General features: G+C 42.8%; 1 protein-coding gene across 9 annotated transcripts in view; it reads right to left on the bottom strand.

The window, feature by feature from the left end:
- The window catches only part of Gpatch2l (G-patch domain containing 2 like), a 53669-nt gene extending 35348 nt beyond the window's left edge, over nt 1-18321 (bottom strand). For 8 of the 9 annotated variants that reach the window (XR_003377125.1, XR_003377124.1, XM_005343382.2 and 5 more), the window contains exons 1-3: nt 18257-18321; nt 15572-16243; nt 1508-1572 (exon numbers count right to left, since the gene is read on the bottom strand). Coding sequence is in view for 7 of the 9 variants with exons in the window: in XM_005343382.2 (XP_005343439.1) it covers nt 1508-1572; nt 15572-16233 (727 nt within the window). In the remaining 2 variants the exon portion in view is untranslated. Of the gene's footprint in view, nt 1-1507; nt 1573-15571; nt 16244-17833 lie in introns of all 9 variants that reach the window. The other variant, XM_026780220.1, reaches the window with a different exon arrangement.
- Between the last annotated feature and the right edge of the window lie 3141 nt (nt 18322-21462).

Below are 21462 nucleotides of genomic sequence, written 5' to 3'. Positions count from 1 at the left end.
GGGACTGCCTGAGGTAGAAGAGGTTTTGTGAGACTGTCAGATAAAATCCTGCCATCTTGCTTCTCTCTGCCACCCTCTCCTAGAGGCAGCCTTGGCTGTTTGATCCCAATAAACCTTTTTGTCTATACAGAGTAGTCTAGTTTGGGGGCTTCACTGCACCCTCTCTTACACTTACCTAGGTTAATCAACTTAATTGGGGCTCTTATATTCCAGGCAATGTATAAGGGGGCATGGTTAGAAATAATTCCTGGGGCCAAGAAGATGGCTCAGTTTTAGGATGACTTACTGTGATTAGTACCTAGGTTCAGTTTCAAGCACCTACATGGCAGCTCACAACTATCCACCATTCTAGTTCCAGGGGATCTTATGAGTTTTCTGATGCATTCAGGATCATGAGCCCTCATGGTGCACATACATATGCTCAGACACTCACATACGCAAAACATAAAAAATAAATATTTAAGAATATTAATCCCTAGCTGTGGAATGCTTCAATGGAAAGCACATAACACAATAGGTGATTTTAAAAAGCAGAGGCTGGAGAGATGCTTATTAGTTTAGAGCACTTGATGCTCTTGCAGAGGACCTGGGGTCAGTTGCCAATATCCACATGGGGACACATAACCATCCATAACTCCAGTTCCCAGGATTCAATGCCTTTCTTCTGACCTAAGAGATTACCAGGCATACACATGGTACACATTACATACATGCAGGCAAAAACACTTATATACTAAAATTTAAAAACATCTAAAACAAACAAAATCAAAAGGCAACACACACACACACACACACACACACACACACACACGTAAAGGCTGTCAGGATACCTCCAGGAAAAAATATGCACATTTAAGTGACTTTTTAAGACATTTATTAAATATTCTTCCAGGACACTACAGGGTTATCCATATGACTCTATCATAATCTTCAGGCATTCAAACTTAAATAAGGCAAAAGTTATTCCTCAGTAAAAAGAACATATCAACCCTTCCCAAAAGAATTATGTATGAGAATATTACTGGTTAAAAGTAAGAGAAACTTTCACAAGTTCCAGCCTTAAGAATTACTTCAGGGCCTGTAAAAACTACAGACTTCAGGGTCCAACTCCAAACCCATCTGATTTTGAGCAGCTCAGGGAATCTGAACTGTCCACAGTTCCCCAAGTGGGTCTCACACACCATCAATAAGTCACTCCACAGTTACTGAACTGAATCAATCACTGAGACAAAGTCCCAAAGCTGGAACCAAGATTACTGGAGAAAAAGCTCAGAGTTAAGAATGTGTACTGCTCTTCCGAAGGACCAGAGTTTGGTTTCCAACACCCATATCAGATAGCTCACAACCTGTAACTCCAGCTCTAAGGGGATCTGGCGCCCTCTTCTGGGCTCCACAGGTGACTGCGCTTACTTGCACATACCTACACTCAGACACACATGTATACACATAATTTAAATTAAAAAATAGTAAGTCTTTAAAAACACTTCTAAACTTTTACCAAGATTACCTTGCCGTCCTTCATCATTGGTGAAGAGCCCTGTGTCGCTGCTGCTGCACACACTGCTAGTTTCACTAGGAAAAAAAAAATACAAGAGAACTCAGCTATTCCAGTCAAAAACCATTTTCAAATGGAAACATCCCAATCGTCTCTCTAACTTCACTTCAGCCCATTCCGTCAATCTGGTATGTAAATTTCACATAGAAGATACAGGTAAAGTTTACTCATCTCCCCTCCAACGGTAAGAGAAGAATGCTAACTCTTGCATATTAAACTAGTTTCAATACATTTAGAGTTACTGCTATAAAAGGTCATAGGAAGCAGCAACCAATAGCTTATTCTCCTTTTCTTTCTTCTTCTGGTATGACCTATGAGGTATGGAGATGAGTGCAGAAGCCCTCAAATGGTTTCTACAGTTTAAAGTGGTTGGGAAAAGAACTCCAAAAATGAGTATATTCTGACATTTAGAAATTACACAGAATTCAAATTTCAATGTACATAAATAAAGTTTTATTGGAATGCAGCTATGCTCATTCATTTATGTATCATCTGGGGCTTAACGACTACAAAGATAAACAGATGCACCAGAGAATGGAGAGCCTACAAAGTCCTCAGATACTGCCTGTGTGGCTCATTAAAGAAAAAGCATGTGGATCCCTGTATTGTAAGTTCTACCCTACAGTGAGTATGTTCCCATTGTTTTAATGTCAAAAAAATTAAAAGAGGTGTTTCATCGTAAGGTCTATCAAGATTCTATTAATTCAAGTCACCAGCAACACTACAACATACAATGCTTCTATGATTATTTTTACATGGAATCTATTTTATCCTTATATTCTAAATTAAAAGGGCAGGCTCTAAAAATATCTGTTGATCAAAAAATATGATAAATATTTTCTCCTACTGTGTCAACAGTATTTTAAGAGAATATTCTTGAAAGAACTTGGACTGAACTTATCTAAGAGTTTCCCATATGGAGTTTGTAATGACAATGATGTCATAAAAACATTATCAGGACTCTAAAACTATGACCAAGGGAGGTATGTATAGTCTTGATTTAAAACATTATGTCTATAGAACAGTTATTCCATAAAACTATCATTATTCTACCAATGTGGAAATCAGTGTATTATGACAGCATTTTCTAATTCTGTGTATTCTCTCAAGAGTAATTTGTGATATGAAACAGTAAGTACATGTTAAAAAAGAAAACAAAACATTGTTAGCTGGGTGGTGGCAGCAGCATGTCTCTTCAATTCCAGCACTCAGGGAGCAGAGGCAGGCAGATTTCAGTGAGTTTGAGGCCAGCCGGGCTACACAGAGAAACCCTGTCTTGAAAAACCAAATAGAAAAGAAAGAAATTATTTCCTAAAGATTTATTTTATTTGTCATGTGTACAATGTTCTGCCTGCCTGCATATATGACTGCAAACCAGAAGAGGGCACCAGATCTTATTACAGATGGTTGTGAGCAACCATATGGTTGCTGGGAAATGAACTTGGGTCCTTTAGAAGAACAAGACAGTGCTCTTAACTACTCAGCTATCTCTCCAGGACTCAAAAAGAAAACTGTTAGTACAATTTGCTAAGAAGGAAAAAAAAAAGTGGGAGCTGCAAAGCATGCTTGCACACAAGAACTAAAAAGCAAGAGCAAGAATGAAGTCCTTGCTAGAAAGGCAAATATGTCCCTTCTGAACTAGGGCCAAAGGTGTCCAGTCCTACAGCCCTTCTCACTCATTTCTTGCTCAGAGATTGTTTTTTAAAAAAAAATTAGATTTATTTTATTTTATGTATATGAATGTTCTGCCTGCATATATGTGCCTGAAACCCTCAGAGATTAGCAGAGTGTGTCAGATTCTCTGGAACCGCAGTTATGGACGGTTGTTAAGTCACCCTGTGGGCACTGGGAACCAAACTCTGGTCCTCTTGCAAGACAAAGTGTTCTTAACTGTTGAGCCATCTCTCCATCTCTGAGATTATGACTCCTAACAAATCAAGACTGTAAGATTTCTGAATAATTTAACCAACTATAAAATGTTAAATTAACACTCATTGGAAACTAACTCATAAGAGGCTAGAGATGTAGCTGAATGGGGAGAAAGCTTGTCTAGCATACATAAAACCCTGGGTTCAATCCCTAGCCCTGCACAGGTGAAGGAATGTACACGCACAATCTCAGCACTTGGAAGAGCAGGGAGGAGGACCAGAAATTCAAAGTCATCCTCTTAGATAGCTGAGTTCAAGACATCCTATCTGAAACAAACAAACAAACAAACAAAAAAAACCAGTAAGAAACAAGGGGTGAGGGAGGGAAGGCACCGGTAGGCAGACAGACCAACAGGTAGGCAGGCTGCCCGGCTGACAGCTTTTGTTTTGTTTTGTTTTTGAGACAGGGTCTCTCTACACAGCCCTGTCCTGAACTAGCTCTATAGACCAGGCTGTCATGGAACTCAAAGAGATCCTCCTGCCTCTGCCTCCCTAGTGCTGGGTTAAAGATGTTCACCACCACGCTGATACCTTTCAGTAAAAACAATTTTCTTTTAGCACCTTTGTAGACAAGCTCAAGAATGCAAGATGTCAGGCTCCTGCATATTCTTTCCCACTGTCAAGCCCTAAATGTTTTTCTAACTTTGTCAGGAGCCTTCTGACTGGACAAGGAAAAAAAGCTGTATCTCTTTTCTGCTCAGAGAAACTGATCGCACCTCTGTAGCATCCATCTCACGTGTGGCCCTCTGACGCTCAATAGGAAGACAGAATCTAGCCTCCGAATCTTCAGATAAAAAGGAAAACTAGCCTACAAAGAGCAGATAATGCAATGCCAACCAATTAAAGAGACAGCATCTCGAGCAGCCTCTGTACCTCCTGGTTTTTGCTCAGGAATTGTCCTGTCCTCCCCTCTCTCATGGGCTTATGAGATCCAAACCTACCAAAGTACACACAAACTCTTCCTAGGCTCGCTCTAAAATAATGGAGAGAACTACATTACTTTGCACAAAAATCCCTCAATCCAATCCTAAAGTAGGAAAACAAAAAAGTTTCTAATAGGAAAGTAAAAGACTCTCTCCCCATTAGCCCAGTTATATGTTTACCAGACACTGCTGGTGCCTGCACCAAGCCTAGCAAGAATCATCTCAATGGCAATTTAAATGATGCACTTGATAAATCCTCAGGGTCAAAATAACAGGAGAGGAATACAAAGAATTAGGAGAGTGCTTTCCAAAGACAAATATCTTTTTTAAAAATATTTATTTATTTATTTATCATTGTATACATTATTATTTCTGTGTCTATGCCTGAAGGCCAGAAGAGGGCACCAGACCTCATTACAGATGGTTGTGAGCCACCATGTCGTTGCTGGGAATTGAACTCAGGACCTTTGGAAGAGCAGGTAATGCTCTTAACCTCTGAGCCATCTCTCCAGCCCTAAAGACAAATATCTTTCAATTAATAAGGGATAGTATAGGTCTAGAGTTTAGCCTTACAACACTAGGAAAAGCATCCCCTTTTAACAGCTGAAAAATGTCAAAAAGAGTGGGGGGGGGTAAAAGGAAATTTAGTGGAGTCTAAGAACAACTTGGAGAAGGTGAGTTCTCTGGTTCACTTATTTATTTGTGTATGTGTGTGCATACACTTATATGGTGGTCAACAGGACAACTTCTGGGAGTTGCTTCTTGTCTTCCACCATGTGGGACCCAGAGATTGGACCCAGAGATTGAACTCAGGGTGTCAACCTTGGTAGCAAGCACCCCTACCCATGAACCATCTAGCTAGCCCTATGGGTTGTCTGCTTTCACTCAAGTGTGATCCAGGGATAAAACTCAGATCATAGGCTTAGCAGCAAGCACCTTCACTCACTGAACTGTCTAACTGACCCCATACTTCTCTACAATGCTTTCCATTTAAAAAATATTTCCATATTTCACTGAGCAGCATGATCACCATTTTAAATGAGACACAAAATTAGAGCCTAGAGTTTGGACCACCAGCTGTATTATCTAATTACTACAGCATTATTGGAAAAGCAACTGAAGCACAACCAAATGAAATAACACAAGTGTAAAGAAAGCCAGCGTGGCCAGCACCTCCCACCTATTAGAATGAAAAGAAAGTGGTTGGCGCACACACACATCACTTACAAGTAGCACTTTGCTTTATCACACATCATCCAGCACACACACCCAAGCTTCCCACCAGTTTGTAATTAGAGGCTCTCTCAGTGGAGCAGATGATTAGGCACATATTCACATCCACATAAGCATGGATCACAGGAATGAGCCCCATAAACTGCCCCCACACTTCGTCTACTATAACCATCTCAGTCCATCACTTAACAGTTCAGCATTATATCCTCAGAAGTGACTCAATGGCTTCTGTCTCTCCAAATTCCGAAAATGAATTGTATGTACTTTTACAAGACTAAAGGTTATAATTTCAAGTGAGTCTAAGGTCTCAGTTTTAAAACTATGGTATCTTTATTTTATAGGAAAAATCAATTGTTTGGGTTTTTTTTCATTTTCTCAACTTGAAATTCATGCTTATTAGAGAAGGCTGAGCCAATGAAGTGAAAACCCAATTTCAGTAGAGAAACATCTTCGGCAGTCATTCTCAACTAGAGGCAATTTTGCATCCCTCTCAGGGTCATTTAGCAACACCTCCAATTTTTTCCCTCCTATACTGGGGACAGAAGCCTGGGCCTCACCACTGAATGTACATACACCACCGCAGCCCTTGGAAGCATTTTTCATAATAATGGCATTTGAGTGGAGAGAGAGAAGTACACTGGTGCTTGCTGACCAGACAGCCTAACTGAACACCAGTGTCAGTGACAGACCAAAGGCTAAGGAGGGCAATGATAAAGGAAGATACCAATGTCCTCCTCTGGACTCCATACCCAGCTGTGCACATCTGAGTGCACACATTCACACAATACACCACACACACACACTTGAACTATAAAGTTATCATGCAGGTTTGTTGTCCCCATTTATTAGCCAAGAAGCTTAAGACATTACCTCTTACATATAATTTTTATATATTTAAAACTAAACAGAAATGTATGGCTCTTATGATTATTACAATAAGAAAAGCTTTTAGGTTAATTTTTCAAATTTCGTAATAATGTATTTAACAAAAACTTTAAAAATATTTTAGAAGCATTGACCCAAGACACCCCTACTCTTCCCCATAGGTGGAGACTATGCAACTGCAGGTCATCATGAGCCTGAATCCATCTAGATGGTACCACGAATGCAGCCAGCAACCTAGCCAGTTTACGTGGAAGGGACTAGGACAATTGTGTAGTTTGCTGGGTACCTTAGGCTGTGGCTGAGCTCAGAGAAGCCCACCCATCCTTTAAAACATCGTCTACCTATTTGTAGCATTAACAGCAATTCACCTTTAGTTGGGTAAGGGTTCATTTTTAAGGGACCTACATTTCTGAAACTTGCTTTTTAAACAAGTCTTACTTTTTACGTGTATGAGTGTTTTGCCTGTATGTGTGTCTGTGTATTATGCATATGCTGGTGTATGTAGAGGTGTATGCATATGTGGGTGTCAGATGTTCCTGGTATTGGAGTTACAGGTGGTTGTGAGCTAGCATGTTGGTGCTGGGAATCAAACCTGGGTCCTCTCAACGAGCAGCAGTGTTTTTAACCAATGAGCCCTCTCTCCAGCCCCTATTTCTGAAGCTTTTTGTTGCCTTTCCGCATAAAATTTATCTTTTTTATATGTAAGAAGAAAATAAAGCTTTTCTCCTCTAAATTTTGCCAGCAAATACAGCCCCTCACATTTATCACTGGGGATGAATGCAATGGTATTTTCATCCCTTTTAGGATCTGTCTTCATACCTGGTCCAACCAGACTGCCAATGCAGAACTTAAAATGCACTACCAGGACATATATGGGGAGAGAATTGTTTTCTTTAGTTATCAATTTTAAACTCAGGTTTAATTTTTTTTTCCATTCAGTAATTTTTTCCCCCATCAGTTGTATCTCTTAAGCCCTTCTTTGCCAATGTCTTGGTTCTTCACTGGGAGAATACATGCACTGACTGGGCTCTGATTTCCTACCCTCCAGACCTGATGTCCTCACTCACCATCTGCATTCTGAGAAGACTCGGAAGTTTTCCATATCATCAATTCTGTCCTTCACTTTGTAATTACAATTATACCTCAAATTTCCTTGTACGTTTTTCTCCCCAATACTGGTTGTCTGAATACGCACCTTCCAATTCTGTTTCCTATTTCAAAAGGATTCTATTTGTATCCTGGTGAATACTTCCTATAATATTCTTCTAATTGTCACTGCAGTCTTCAAAGGTTTGTTCCTCCCCTGAACTCTGAGAACAATGTTCCCCTTTCCATCATTCTACAGAATGTGTTCAAAAGCCTCTTTTTCTTTTAGTGAACATGTCCCAAATTATTTATAATATTTCTCCTTTAAATAAATGAAACTGGACAGAATTTAATTCAATTCCTCTGACCTCATGTTCTAGCATGCTTTTAGTCATAAATCACTGTATAAAATTCCACATTTCATTATGATATCTTTATAACTGTATACTACATACAGAGCTCCTAATCACCCCTCCCACAGGCTTTTCCTCCCATGCTGGGCCCCTGCCCTTTCCTCTTCCCAAATGGCTGCTCCACAGCTTTCAAGTCCTTTTGTTCGTTTCTTTGTTTTGTTTTGTTTGTTTGTTGAAACAGGGTTTCTCTGTAGCTTTGGAGCCTGTCCTGAAACTAGCTCCTGTAGACCAGGCTGGTCTCGAACTCAGAGATGCGCCTGCCTCCCAAGTGCTGGGATTAAAGGCATGTACCACCGCAGCCCGGCTCAAGTCCTTTTTAAAAAATGTCTAGATTACATATAAGAGAGAATACATGTGATACTTGTTTTTCTGAGCCTAGCTGACTTCATTCAGCATGATCTCTGGTACCAGCCATTTTCCTGCAATGATATGATTTCATTATTCTTAATAGCTAAATAATATTCCATTGTGTCTGCAAACAGTATTTTCTTTACAGCTAGGCTGAGTCTGTAACGTGACTACTGTGAAAAGTGTCACAACAAACATGGGCATAAAGTTATCTCTGTCCTGGGCTGGCATGAATTCCTTCAGGTAGATAAGCCTCCATACTGATTTCCATTGTGCCTGCATTAATTTACATTCCAAGACAGTATAAGTGTCCCCCAACCCCATCCTTGCCAGCATTTGCTATTGTTTGACTTCTTGCTGACAGCCATTCTGACTGAGGTAAAAACTGAGTGAATATCAATGTAGTTTTGATTTGCATTTGCCTGATGGCTAAGGATAATGAACATTTTTTCACATATTTATTGAGAGTTTGTACTTCTTTTGAGAACTGTCTGCTCAAACAATATGCCCATTTACTGCCTGGATTATTTGTTTTGGTGTTTACTTTTCTGAGTTCTCTGTAGACTCTGGGTATTACTGGGAAGAACAGTTGGCAGATTTCCTCCCATACTGGAGGCTCTCTTTATTCTGATAATTATTGCTTTTGCTGTGCAGCAGATTTTTAATTCCAAGTAATCTTATTTGTCAAGTTGGGGATTGTTTCCAGTTATTCAAAGGTTACTGGTTACTATCTGTCCAAGAAAATATACTTATATGCCCTCAGGCCCATTCTCCTTTGCCTGACCCACCCCTCACCACGAGGCATGAGGAGGCCTTGACATAATTCCCAGGGCTACTGGGTTTCAACTCCCACAGGTCTCCTAGACTGACACTGGATCACCTCCCTACCCTCACTACCTGACTCTCACCCCAACCCACACCAGCAATTTGTAACAAACTGAGGCATAGGAAACACGACAGTCTAGAATGCACTACAGAGAGGATCTTTCTCCTTTTCTGGCCATGCAATACTAAACTGTATGCTTAAAGGCTCAGCTTCCCCTGACTGCCTCCTACACACAAACACACTAAGAGAACCAGACTTCCCTATTCACAGAAAACTGAAAGATATAGGTTGGAAGTGAAGGAGGAAGTTAACACACCATCTGAGACGTTCTGGCCATATTTGCATTTCTGAACCTAGGGTTGCCTGGGGAGAATGCACACAAGGTCTTGCATTTTCAGGGCAGACAAGATTACATTTCACAATATACTAGCCTGCAGCAGAGGAAACCTGGCTGATAGGTTAGCTCTCATCCTGGTTTCAGGTAATGTGAGTGTGCAAACGTTTCATTTTTTCCTGTTGTTTTCAGCTTCTATTACATTTGCTTGATGACTGATGGGGGGGGGTTATGAGTGTCACAGTGCACGTATGGAGGTCAGAGGACAACTTGTGGGGAACTGGTTCTTTCCTTCCACCACACGAGTCCTGGAGATCCAACTCACGATCTCAGGCTTGACGGCAAGCAGCTTCACACACTGAGGCTTCTCACTAGTACAGATGTCTGATTTTTCCTAAGTATTATAGTAGATAGTTGAAGTTGTTTATTAGATGCCTTTTAAAATACAAGTTCACAGAATTCCTAACAGCAGGCAGACTAAGAAGCACAGGCTCTCCAGGGGTCCTTAAAGAAGTGCTCCAGCTTACTTCTCTCAGCTCTGGGATAATGGTAATGGACATCAAGCCCACGCTGGAATCCCTAATTGTTGCAGTAACCTAGAACTCAGGACTCAATGAAATGATCCACTTCATTTTCATTTTCTGCTCTATAATATTATATATTTACTGTTTAGATCTGTACTTTCTAGCAAAGTTCTTTTTGGAAGGGAGGCTCTAAGAGACGGACCTTCAAATACAGTCATATCACGTGTGCCTCCCTGAGTGTCTTGGGACTGTTTCTGAGGATGCACTATCAGAACAGACTAAGTCTATATAGCAGTCTGTGCTAGTCTTCCAGTACCTTTCAGTGAACGCTGTCAATAGCTGCAAAGGTAAGTATTTACTTGGTCGGCACCTCTGTTTACAGAAAAGAAAAACAGAACTTCCAATACTACATATTTTCTTTCCACTGCCCCAGTAACCCCTGATTAATGACCCCCAGTTGCAAAGGAGACTACTTACCTTAACCATGAAATAATGAATGCTATTGATCCAACAAGCTACTGCTATAGAATGTTATTGATCACCCAATCTTTGGTTAAAATGGTCCTCATTTAGCAATTTCACTGTCACAAACACCTGGTGCAAAGCACACTCATAATTAAAGAATTTGGGGCAGTTCAAGGGAGAGGTGATGGACAGAGATCTCAGCTTCCTCCCATTTATTCTCGCTTCTGAGCTATTGTTTGTGTCAGAAAGGATATTGATTTTCTATAAAAAATAAGAAAACAAGAGGCACCAAGGGGCTGCAGAAGGTCAGCATGGGGTGGGGAAGGAGGGGACAGGCCTAGCACTCCATCTCTGTCACTTGCCTTCCAAGAAAAGGGACTATTTTCTTTCTGTGAGACTGGCCTCTAATCCATCACCTGAGGAAGGCTCTTGATGAGACTAATCTGCTCATAAGAGAACTAAACTTTATGTAAGAGCTACATATACATACACTGCACTGCTGGAGAGCAGAGAGCATCAGCTAAGCTCATCATTTAGGGACAAGTGATACTCGGAAAATCTGAACAAAGTAATGATATTTGAAGGAACTAATTTTACAAGATTTGTAAAATCTCAGAGTGTTTACTCCCATAAATACACAGAAGACATTATAGTAATAACTTGATCTTTACAAAGCATGAATAAAGTTATTATGTAACACCCATTTCTAAACCCTCACAAGTCTTAGCTGGAACACAGCTGAAGAACAGAACAGAGGAAGAAACAGCAGCAAGGCTTTAAACTGTTAGCAATTTTTAATTGCTAGCAATAAGCAAATTTAAGCAAACTAGAAATAAAGCCAATTAACATACACGTTACCAAATCCAAAGCACTTAATACATCGTTTCTTAAAACACTACCCACAGACTAGGCTAAGGTTAATAATCAACTTCTTATCTCAGTAATTTTACAAGGTGGATCAAGGTTAGTAAGTTTACAGGGCTGATGGTGAGAACCCTCAACATGACTGACAGGAAGTAAAGTTCAACACTTTGATCTCTATGTGACTGAAACATGGCACAGCCAGGCAGCTTCATTAAATAGCAGCCACAGGGATTCTTGAAAGGACGTCTTTTAAAGCAGAAGGTAGGATAATTTTGACATAATCAACTTGCCAACAGGGAGTAATACACAAATCATAACTATTTTCTATTTGCAGTCTAATGTTAGCCCTGCTTATAAAATGGGTCTTGGGTGAGGCTCAGTTTCAGAGTACCTGCCCACCATGTACAAAGCTCTGAGTTCAACCCCCAACACTAAAGTGAAACAAATTAGAAGCCACAAGCCTGTAATTCTAACATTTAGGAAGCTAAGGCAGGAAGATTGCAAGATGCAAGTCATCCTGAGGTAAAGACCCTATCTTAAATAATAAAGTAATAATGAGTAAAAATAAGTAATAATGAAGAGCAGCTTGAAAATTGAAAATTTTTATTCTACTTCAATGATGAGGTAAGTTTGGACATATTCTGATGCCAGAAAATAAGAAGCACCCGTCACTCGACAGAATGTGTTTAGGGGAAAAATACAAGGGCACTTCTATTTGTAACAACAGATAAATGGAGAAAAGTCAAGAAGTGATTTAACATTCCTTTAAAAATTTGATTCTCTTTATTCATTTTTAAAAACAGAGTATCATATAGCCCAGGCTGGTCTCAAACTCATTAAGTAGCTGAGACTGGTCTTGAATTCCTGGTCTTCCTGTCTCTACTTCTTAAATACTGGGACTAAAGAATGCGCCACCATGCCTTATAATTAAATTACACATTTCAAAGACTTTTTCTCAGTGTGTGTCCATTACTATTGCCATAAACCCACCACCTAGTTTCCCTGTATTTTAAAAGAAATTTGGAAATATAAATGGATAAATGAAGGTGGAATTATTTAGTTTGGCTGGAATCAGGGAGAGAAATCTCCTAGGGTTTCCATACCCTCCTGTAACAGCGTCACCATGCTAACTTAACAGTAAGGTAAGTTGTCCAGACTGTGAGATATCTTCCTGTAAAGCAAGCACCTCTTCTGGTCACTACTAGGATTTCAGCCTCTCCCTGCGCTCCAGCATGGGACTCCTGGGAAAAGTTTAAACTTTTGGGTCCATTGTTTCAATAATCTTAACAGTGGGCAGTGAGAGCACAAGGGAGCCTTTTAAGGTGTGTATGTGAGTGTGTGTGTCCAGAAAAGCGTATTGGATCTCCTTAGAGCTGGAATTACAGGTACGTAACCCAGTGTGGGTGCTAAGAACTGATCTCAAGGCTTTTTGACAAGTACTCTTAACTGCTGAGCCCTTTAGCCTCCAAGAGGGTCTCCTTTTAGAATCCCCCCTCCAGCCACTGTTCACACAGGATCAATGTCACACTGCCACTCCACCCACTATTTCTTCAGTGATAACAACTTTGACATCCCTATCTCTGCAAGTGTCTGAAGTCCTGGCCGGGGGGGAAGCCCACGGAGGAGAGTCAGGTCTCTTCAGTGTGAAAAGAAGAATTTCATGAGAACTTTTGTTGACTTCAGTTTCTCCTGGTTCTCAGATTAGAACCTAGAGCCTGGGGGGCTGGAGAGATGGCTCAGAGGTTAAGAGCACTAGCTGCTCTTCCAGAGGTCCTGAGTTCAATTCCCAGCAACCACATGGTGGCTCACAACCATCTATAATGAGATCTGGTGCCCTCTTCTGGTGTATATATGTTAACAGAACCTAGAGCCTGACAGCCTGGGATAGGAAGCTAGAAGACAGACGCATCACTGCTGGACCACAGGCCCAGGCCCTGTGCTTGGAGCTGTGCTTAGAGAAGACAGCTGACAGTCTCTAGCACACACAGTATCTTCAAGTTTAACAAGAAATTCCAGGGAAGAAAAAGACACAAGCAACAATCTAAAGGGCCATCTTAAGTCTGCATTCTCAGTTCTAAGAGTCTAAGATGTCAATGCCTGATCTTACAGTACCTTGAATGCAGAAACATGTTTCAGAATCATAAAGGCTACATGTTGACTAAGCAATTCTTGTTTGATTAAAAATAGTATGAGTATGAGGGAAGAATACCTTTATAATCCAAAAACTACATATAAATTAGATAAACAGGACTCAGAATCAAACTTAGAAGAAAATTACAAGAGTCAAATTGTAAGCCTACTTCAAAACAGCTGAACACACTGGCAAAATAGAGTTAGTAAGAAAAAGTTTCAAAGTTAAATTCAAAGGCATTCAGAAAAGGAGGAAGCACACAGACCTCCATGGCTTGTATTGTTACCAACACAGCCTTGCCTTGGTGGACCTAAGCTTTGTGCCTTTGAGGGTGGGAATTTCAGAAGAACAAGGTCATAAGAAAAGTTATTTGTGCTACACTGTAAAACATAACAGGTAGCCAAACCTAGTGAAATATGAGCTTGGAAATCAGTTTGACTCTGTCTGAGCACTAGGTGACCCTGGCAAATTACTCAAACTCTAAACCTAGTTTTCTCTTCTAAAAATACAAATAATGAGGTTCTACCATAATTGTAAGGAATAAATAAAACTATTCAGCAGACACGCAGTACAGTGCCTACCATACAGAGTATCTAACAAACCTGCAGTGCTCACCCCACCTAACGGCCACCCCTGACAGCATCCGAGTGGACACAGGAAGAAGGGTAGCAACATGGCAGAGCTGCTAAACATCCTGCAGTGTGTCACAAAGAACTGCCCCAGACACCAAAGGCATCCTCACGGAGAGGTCACATTTTAACTCTAGTAATAATATTCAGGTATCAGGCTGCCAAGTATCCACAGTTTGCAGGGTGATCTGACATGGAGAGAAGTGAGTTACCAAAACTACACTGACATTTTAAACATGCAACCACCAGAGTACTTTATCATGTGATACAAGATTAAAAGGACTCACGGTGTTATTTTCAAACCACACTATATATGCACACAACTTAAATGTCTGCCATCGGGAAACACTCAAGGACTGATCAAGATAGCTCAGTGAGTAGGTTAAAGCACCTGTTGCCAAGGCTGATGACCTGAGTTTGATTACACAAACAGATACATACACAAACTCACTCAGTCACTCACCCACTCAGAGGCAGGCAGGTAGGCAGGCACTAAAGAAGCCATGAGATGGCTCAGTGGGTAAAGTGCTCACTGAGTAAGCATGAGGACTTGAACGTGGATCCCTAACATCCACATAAAAGCCAGGAGTGGCAGTGCATGTCTATAATCTTACTGTGAGAGCTGAGACAGGTGGATTCCCAGGGCTTGCTGACCATCCAGTCAAGCCACTTGGTGAGCTCTGGCTTAGTGACAATTTCCACAAACAAGGTGAAAAGAGGAAAACATAACCATTCACTCTGGGCCTCCACAGGCACATGCATACATGTACACAAACACACACACACAAACTAAGAAATGCATGCAATACAGTCAAACTATAACTAGCAGAAAACAGAATTATAGCCCCAAAGTATAGAAAGTCATGATTCTCATTCTCTCTCTCTATCTCTTTTGAGATAGGGATTCTCTTAACAGTCCTGAAACTTACTTTGTAGGCCTGGAATTCATAGAGATCCATCTGCCTTTGCCTCCTGAGTGCTGGGATTAACGGTGTGGGCCGATTCTTAAAGAGCAAACCTAGCTTGCATCTGTTTACAAACTGCCTAGACCTGGCACCCCGTGCTTTCTCTGTCATAGCTGTCAACACCAGCTCTTGCTGATACTTTTTGATTCTAAATAGCAGCAGCTTTGTATGAACCGAACGATATAAAAAACAGCAAATTATTTTTGAAGACAAATTCCTGGTTTAAAATTCATGTTTGAAATTACTTTTAGGCTTAAACTGTTTGTTACACACAGCCTTCTTGACATAGAGAAACAGATTCGCAAATGGCACTTTGCAAAGCAGCTGACTCCAGGCAGCCAGCCTACAAAGGCAACACTAGCATGGCCTGCTTAGAAGAGAGTGGAACTCATTGCAGGCCTGGGATTGCACTCCAGGGAGAATTCACCAGGGAGACCTTTGCTTTAGGAGGGGCGCTCTCACCATTCTGACATGTTCTCGTCAGAGCCCTGCTTCGCTTCCTCCGCTTCACACTCCATCCTCTCTTTCCTTCCTGTTCTGCTTAGGAAAGTCCTGTTTTCTGTGGCCTCGCACAGCCCATGCCCTGATGAGGTCCAGGGAGTGTTCTCCTTCCAGCGGGACAAACGCTGCTTCTTGGCAGACTTGAACCTGCAGCCTCTCTCGTAGCTCCAATCTGACACCTTCAGCTTCTGCTGAAGGCTGGCGGCCACCTCTGACGTCACTCTCTTCACCTTCCGCCGGCGCCTGAGTGGTCGGCAAGGCGCATTTTCGGTAAAGGAGTCAGATTCATGCCAAGAGTGTGGCTTACTTCTAATGATGGCACTGAGAGCTGGGTGCCGTTTGCTCACCAATGTATCATCAGAGTCACTAAAATTGGTGAGCGGAGCCACTTCTCGGCAGTCCTTGGTGGCTTCATCCAGACTTGACTCCGAGGCTTCACTGAAGCAGCAGGCATGCTCTGCCAGGTGAGAAAAGTCAGACCTGCGTTTCCGGCCTCTGCGCTTCCGAAGCTGCCGTCTCTGCTGCCTGGGGCTCAGGGCCATCTCCTCCCACAGCTCACCAAGCTTACTCTGCTCAGATGTCTGCTCCAAGGCTGAAGCTAAGTCATGTACCAGCTCATCCATGAGGCCACATCTGCCAGAAAGAAGAAGAAGAAAAGCTTGAAGAGCCTGGTGTTTCCAGTAATTTTATAAAGCACATAATGGCACTGTGGCTCCCTGCCAGGCTATGGGAAATAGACTCCTTTTATCCACTGCAATCACCACTGTTTCCAACATCCATGTGCCCGAAAGCCACACACATAAGGCGTCTGGCCCTCGTTTCGTTACATACCTGAAACCGATATATTCAATGGCTCACCAGATGATAATTGGGACATTAACAAAAACAAACAAAGCTGCTTCTTTCCTCCAATTAAATGTGTGCCTTGATTGCCTGAACATGAGAAAGTGTCTCACCAGAGAGGGGCAGCTCATCACACGACTTCAACACTATGGTAGGGAGAGCTAAGGGAGCACTGGACAGAATCCAGTCACAATGGAAGGCCAGGCAGTGGTCTGGGATACCCACAAAAGACGCTTGCGGGAAGGAGGAGACAAAGATCTGAGTGGCGGCTATCAGGAAGGCTTTGCAAGGTTCATAAAGAATCTGTGGTTACCCAAGTAGGTACTCAGAAAGAGGGAAAAAGGAAAGCCTACATCTGGTACTACCATGGTACCAACCGCCACCTGGAAGTTACCAGATACAGAACACCATAGAATATGGCACTGATTTTTTATTATGATTATTATTTTAGCATAGTACTTAAGATTACTCATGTCGGTCACCCCAATTATGTGCCTTAGAGCCAATCACACTAAAGCAGGACAGAAATGAAACTAAAACGGGTATGCAGGGTGACGTCTCCAAGACTTCTGGCCGGCAGAAGCAACACTTTCAAGGCATGAGTGGTAGAGGCAATTTTCAAATTTTCACTTTGAAAAGGAACATCTAATACCATCTGTACAACACCTAACTTTTGTATACTAAAACAGCTCTTTCTCCCCAGCTCTTGTTAAGCCCAGAGTACATCTCGGCCATAATCAGAGTTTAAAGCTGAGCTCAGACCATATATCCCTTCATACAATTTACATTTTGCAAAGGACTTTCTATAAACGGTTCCCAAGGGGTCCCTGTGTCAACAAATTCAGAGGCAGGGAAAGTTTCCCGGTTTATGGGTCACGTCTGCAAGAGCAATGGGGCCACCTAGCTCCAAAAAACTATCACTCAAATACACTTCCTCAAGTGTCAAAAGCCTTGCACATAAAAAAGACCATTTCTGTTCAGCAATCGGTAATAGCTTAAAACGCTAGGAATGGGATTTGGAAAGCAAATGTCCCTAAACCCAAAGTAGAGAAACACGAGGGAACAGCAGCAAATCCAAGTCTCTAACAAAGAACTACGGCTTTGAAACTCAGGCAGAACTGCACAAACTTTAACGTGGAGCAAGTGTACTAAACGAAGTGTCCTCAGATGCTGGCGCAGAAGTCTTGCGTCTCACGGGGGACGGAGAAAGTGAGCCCTGGCACACCCACACCTCCAGGCTTACTTTCAGGAGCCTATCCCGAGACACCCTGGTCTGAGTCACTCGGGACGCTGGTGGGCCACAAGCAGCCAAGACTAGCTTAGTCTCCCATCAGTGACGGGAGGAGGGGAGACAAGAGGCAACTTTTCGTTTGGACTTACCCGAGACAGGGGGTCAGCTGTCTAGGGCAGAAACTGTCTCAAATCTGGTCCTAGTGATTGGGCTCCCACAGCGAAGGGGTGGAGGGGAGGGGGTGTCACGGTACCGCCACCGAGGTGAGAAAAGCCGTGTTTCGGAGGGCTCTCCACCATGCCCAGCACGTCCCCAAGGGCCAGGGAGACTCCTGCTCGGGATACCAAGCCTGAGCTCTCGCTGTCGCCCACCAAAGACCCAGCGAGAGCGGAGGGGACTGTCGCCGCGGAGGCCGCCCGACCCTCAGCACCCAGGATGAGGAGCCGCGTCTAGGGCAGCAAGGCCCCGCCACCCTCGGTCACTCGCCGCAGCCCCGCAGTGCCCTGGGCCACCCCGCTGCAACCCGGAGCCCGCCAGGCGCCGCCCTGCCTCACGGACATCCTTTCCCTCACCGGCTGCAGCAGCCACTCGCACCCGGCGCCTCCTTCGGGGCTGAAGCTTCTAGTCTGGGTTTCCCTCTCTGACCTCATTTCCGGTCTGGGCCGGAGAGGTGGGGCTGCAACGGTAAGGGCGGGGCGGGCGCTAAGAGAGGACACACGCCCTCCCTGCACTTCCGCCCTGCGGAACGCCCACTTCCGCTCTGCGGTGGGCGGGCCACCGGGAAACTAGGAAGTGGGGTAGGAGGGAAAGGAGGGCAGAGACCACATATATCTCTCTTAGGTTGCTGACATTAAGGAGAAGTAGGTCACCTGCCTTCTCATTGTTACTCAAGACGTATAAAAGTGTACGTGGCTTGAGCAAAAAACAAGCCATACTGCATTATCACTCAAAGCATAAAAGAAATACTAATACTCTCATCCTAAGTGAACGAAAAAGTAAGTAAAGATAAATTTCCTGTAAAAGACATATGCTCTCTTGACGCAGAACCCCTGTTTCCTCTCGAGCTGTGCATAGCAGCTTCCTTCCGAATAACGCAGTACTGAAAGGAGCCCAAAAGGAAGCAGCTTTACGGCGGGGAGCCTGGCAAACATTACCCTGGCTAGGATCACAGTTAACATCAACAGTTCTGTTGGTAGCACATGAGCTTGGTGTCTAATGTGAATGACACGTTATGGTGCTTTCCTTCCAAAAACCCATAACCCCAGTCTAATCTCTAGAAAGAAAGGAAGGGGAGAGAGGGGGTGAAAGGGAGAGAAAGAAGGTGGGAGGGAGGGAGGGAGGGAGGGAGAGAGGAAACCAGTTTAAAAAAAAAAGTATCAGCACCCCCCAAAGACCAAGTTCTCAGCACCAACGAGATTTTTTTTTGTCCCAGAAAGACAAATAAGAGACAAAGATGCCTGGTGGTGGTGGTGCACACCTTTAATCCTAGCACTTGGGAGGCAGAGGCAGGTGGATCTCTGTGAGTTCTAGGCCAGCCTGGTTTACAAGAGCTAGTTCCAGGACAGGCACCAAAGCTACAGAGAAACCCTGTCTTGAAAAAAACAAAAACAAAAAAAGAGAGACAAAGACAGGAGATAGAGGACAGGGGAAAGGGGGGAGGGAACAAGGGAAAGGGGGAAGATATTTGTCCCAGAGGGACAAAGGACTGCTCTGGATAGAGAGGAGACAGACATGGCCCATAGACAAATGTTGGTTTATAAAGGTGAGATGGGAAACTCCGTGTTAGGATGAGGTGTTTAAGTTTAATTGAGCATGTTAATTAGGTGAGCCAAAGGGGACTTGTGATATCTGGACTTGAATACTTTGATAGCTAGACCTTGATAGTCGGCCCCAGAAGGAGACGGCCAAATAAGGGAATAAACCTCGGTGGTTAGCTTTAGGAATGTAATCTAAGGGTTTGTAGCAAGGCAGAAGGAATGGGAGAAAAGGGCAAGGCCTGCCAGAGCCATGTTTGCCAGGGACTGGCTGGCCAGAGGCCTTTCAATCAGACCAACTATGGTTGAAAACTAGCCTACAAAATGCCTTACCAGTATTCCTTAAATGTTTGATGTTCCAGACATCAAAGATAAGGAAAACTGTCTAAGAAACTGTCAAAGCTTAGAGGAGCCTAAAGTGAAACACAGCAACTAAATGCTATGTTGGAGGAATTCAGGAATAGAAAAAAAAGAGAATCAGATGAAGAGTAAATCTGGCTAAAACGACAGACTTTAGTTAATAATAGTAATGTAGTAAAAGTTAATTAATTCCCTGGGTGTTCTGGATAGTTTTATGTCAAGTTGACACAGCTAAAGTCTGTAAGTCCCAGTCTCTGGACTCCATCTTTTGAGGCCCTGTCCCTGAACCCGCCAAAACTTCACCCCCTCCCCTGAGGAGGGTCAAAGCAGCCCACCAAAAACTTGACCCCTCCCCTGAGGAGGGTCAAGGCAGCCGCCAAAATCTTGACCACTCCTGCAGTGGTCGCATTTGCCATCCAAGAGCGCAGGAATCCCATTAAACCTGGATGTTCTTTAATTTGGTTTCTTGTGATTTGGCTTGATTGGGAGTTTTGCACTGGCAGAGAGCTCATGTTAGGAATATTCCTAACAAAGTCATCTGAGAGGGGAAAGCCTCAGCTGATAAAGTACCTCCGTCAGAACAGGCTGTAGGCAGGCCTGTAGGGCACTTTCTTAACTAGTGATTGATGAGGGAGGGCCCAGCCCATTGTGGGTGGTATCATCCCTGGGCTGGTGGTCTTGGGTTCTGTAAGAGAGCAGGCTGAGTGAGCCATTAGGAGCAAGATAGTAAGTAGCACCCTCCACAGCCTCTGCATCAGCTCCTGACTCCTGGACTCGACTCCTGTTGAGTTCCTGTCCTGACTTCCTTCAGTAGTGAACAGTGCTGTAAAAGAGTAAGTCAAATAAATCCTTTCCTCCCCACGCTGCTTTTGGTCATGGTGTTCCATCAAACAATGGAACCCCCTAACTAGAACTCTGGGGATGGTGGAAGATGCCTATGATCCCAGCATTTGAAAGGTCAAGGAAGAATTGCCAGTTTGGAGCCAATCTGAACTACATAGCAAGTTCCAACCAGCAGAGGAACACACCTGTGTAAATATATATATGTGTGTGTGTGTGTGTGTGTGTGTGTGTATGTATATATGTATGTATGTATATACATATATATATAATGATAAAGGTACTATCTAAGATATAAACAAAAGAAAACTGGGTGTGTGTGGTTTATATAAAAATTGTAGACTCTCCATAATTTTTCCATAAACCTAAAATTATCCTGAATTTTTTTTCTGTTTTTTTGTTTTTCGAGACAGGGTTTCTCTGTAGCTTTGGAGCCTGTCCTGGAACTAGCTCTTGTAGACCAGGCTGGCCTTGAACTCCCAGAGATCTGCCTGCCTCTGCCTCCCGAGTGCTGGGATTAAAGGCGTGTGCCACCACCACCCGGCTATCCTGAAATTAAAAGGTTTTTAAAATATATTTATAAATTTTGGCTACAAAATTATTCTAAGGAAAAATTAAAACGGACTTTTAAAAATGCTAAATATGTCTATTCATATCTGTAGCATTTGCTGCATAAGAAGGACAATGCTGCTGGCTAGAAATAGAAGTATATTATAGGGGTTAGCTAATGGAATCCTGGAGCATCTATGAAACAGAATTCCTTACAGCCTCTCAGAACTGAAGTCATGGCACTGGGTTGTCCTCAATGGTAAAGCATGTGCTTA

This window comes from Microtus ochrogaster, chromosome 1 (assembly GCF_000317375.1).
Source record: "Microtus ochrogaster isolate Prairie Vole_2 chromosome 1, MicOch1.0, whole genome shotgun sequence".
Classification (NCBI taxonomy): Eukaryota; Metazoa; Chordata; class Mammalia; order Rodentia; family Cricetidae; genus Microtus; species Microtus ochrogaster.
The sequence above is the reverse complement of the archived record's forward strand: the minus strand, read 5'-3'. Positions and strand labels throughout refer to the sequence as shown.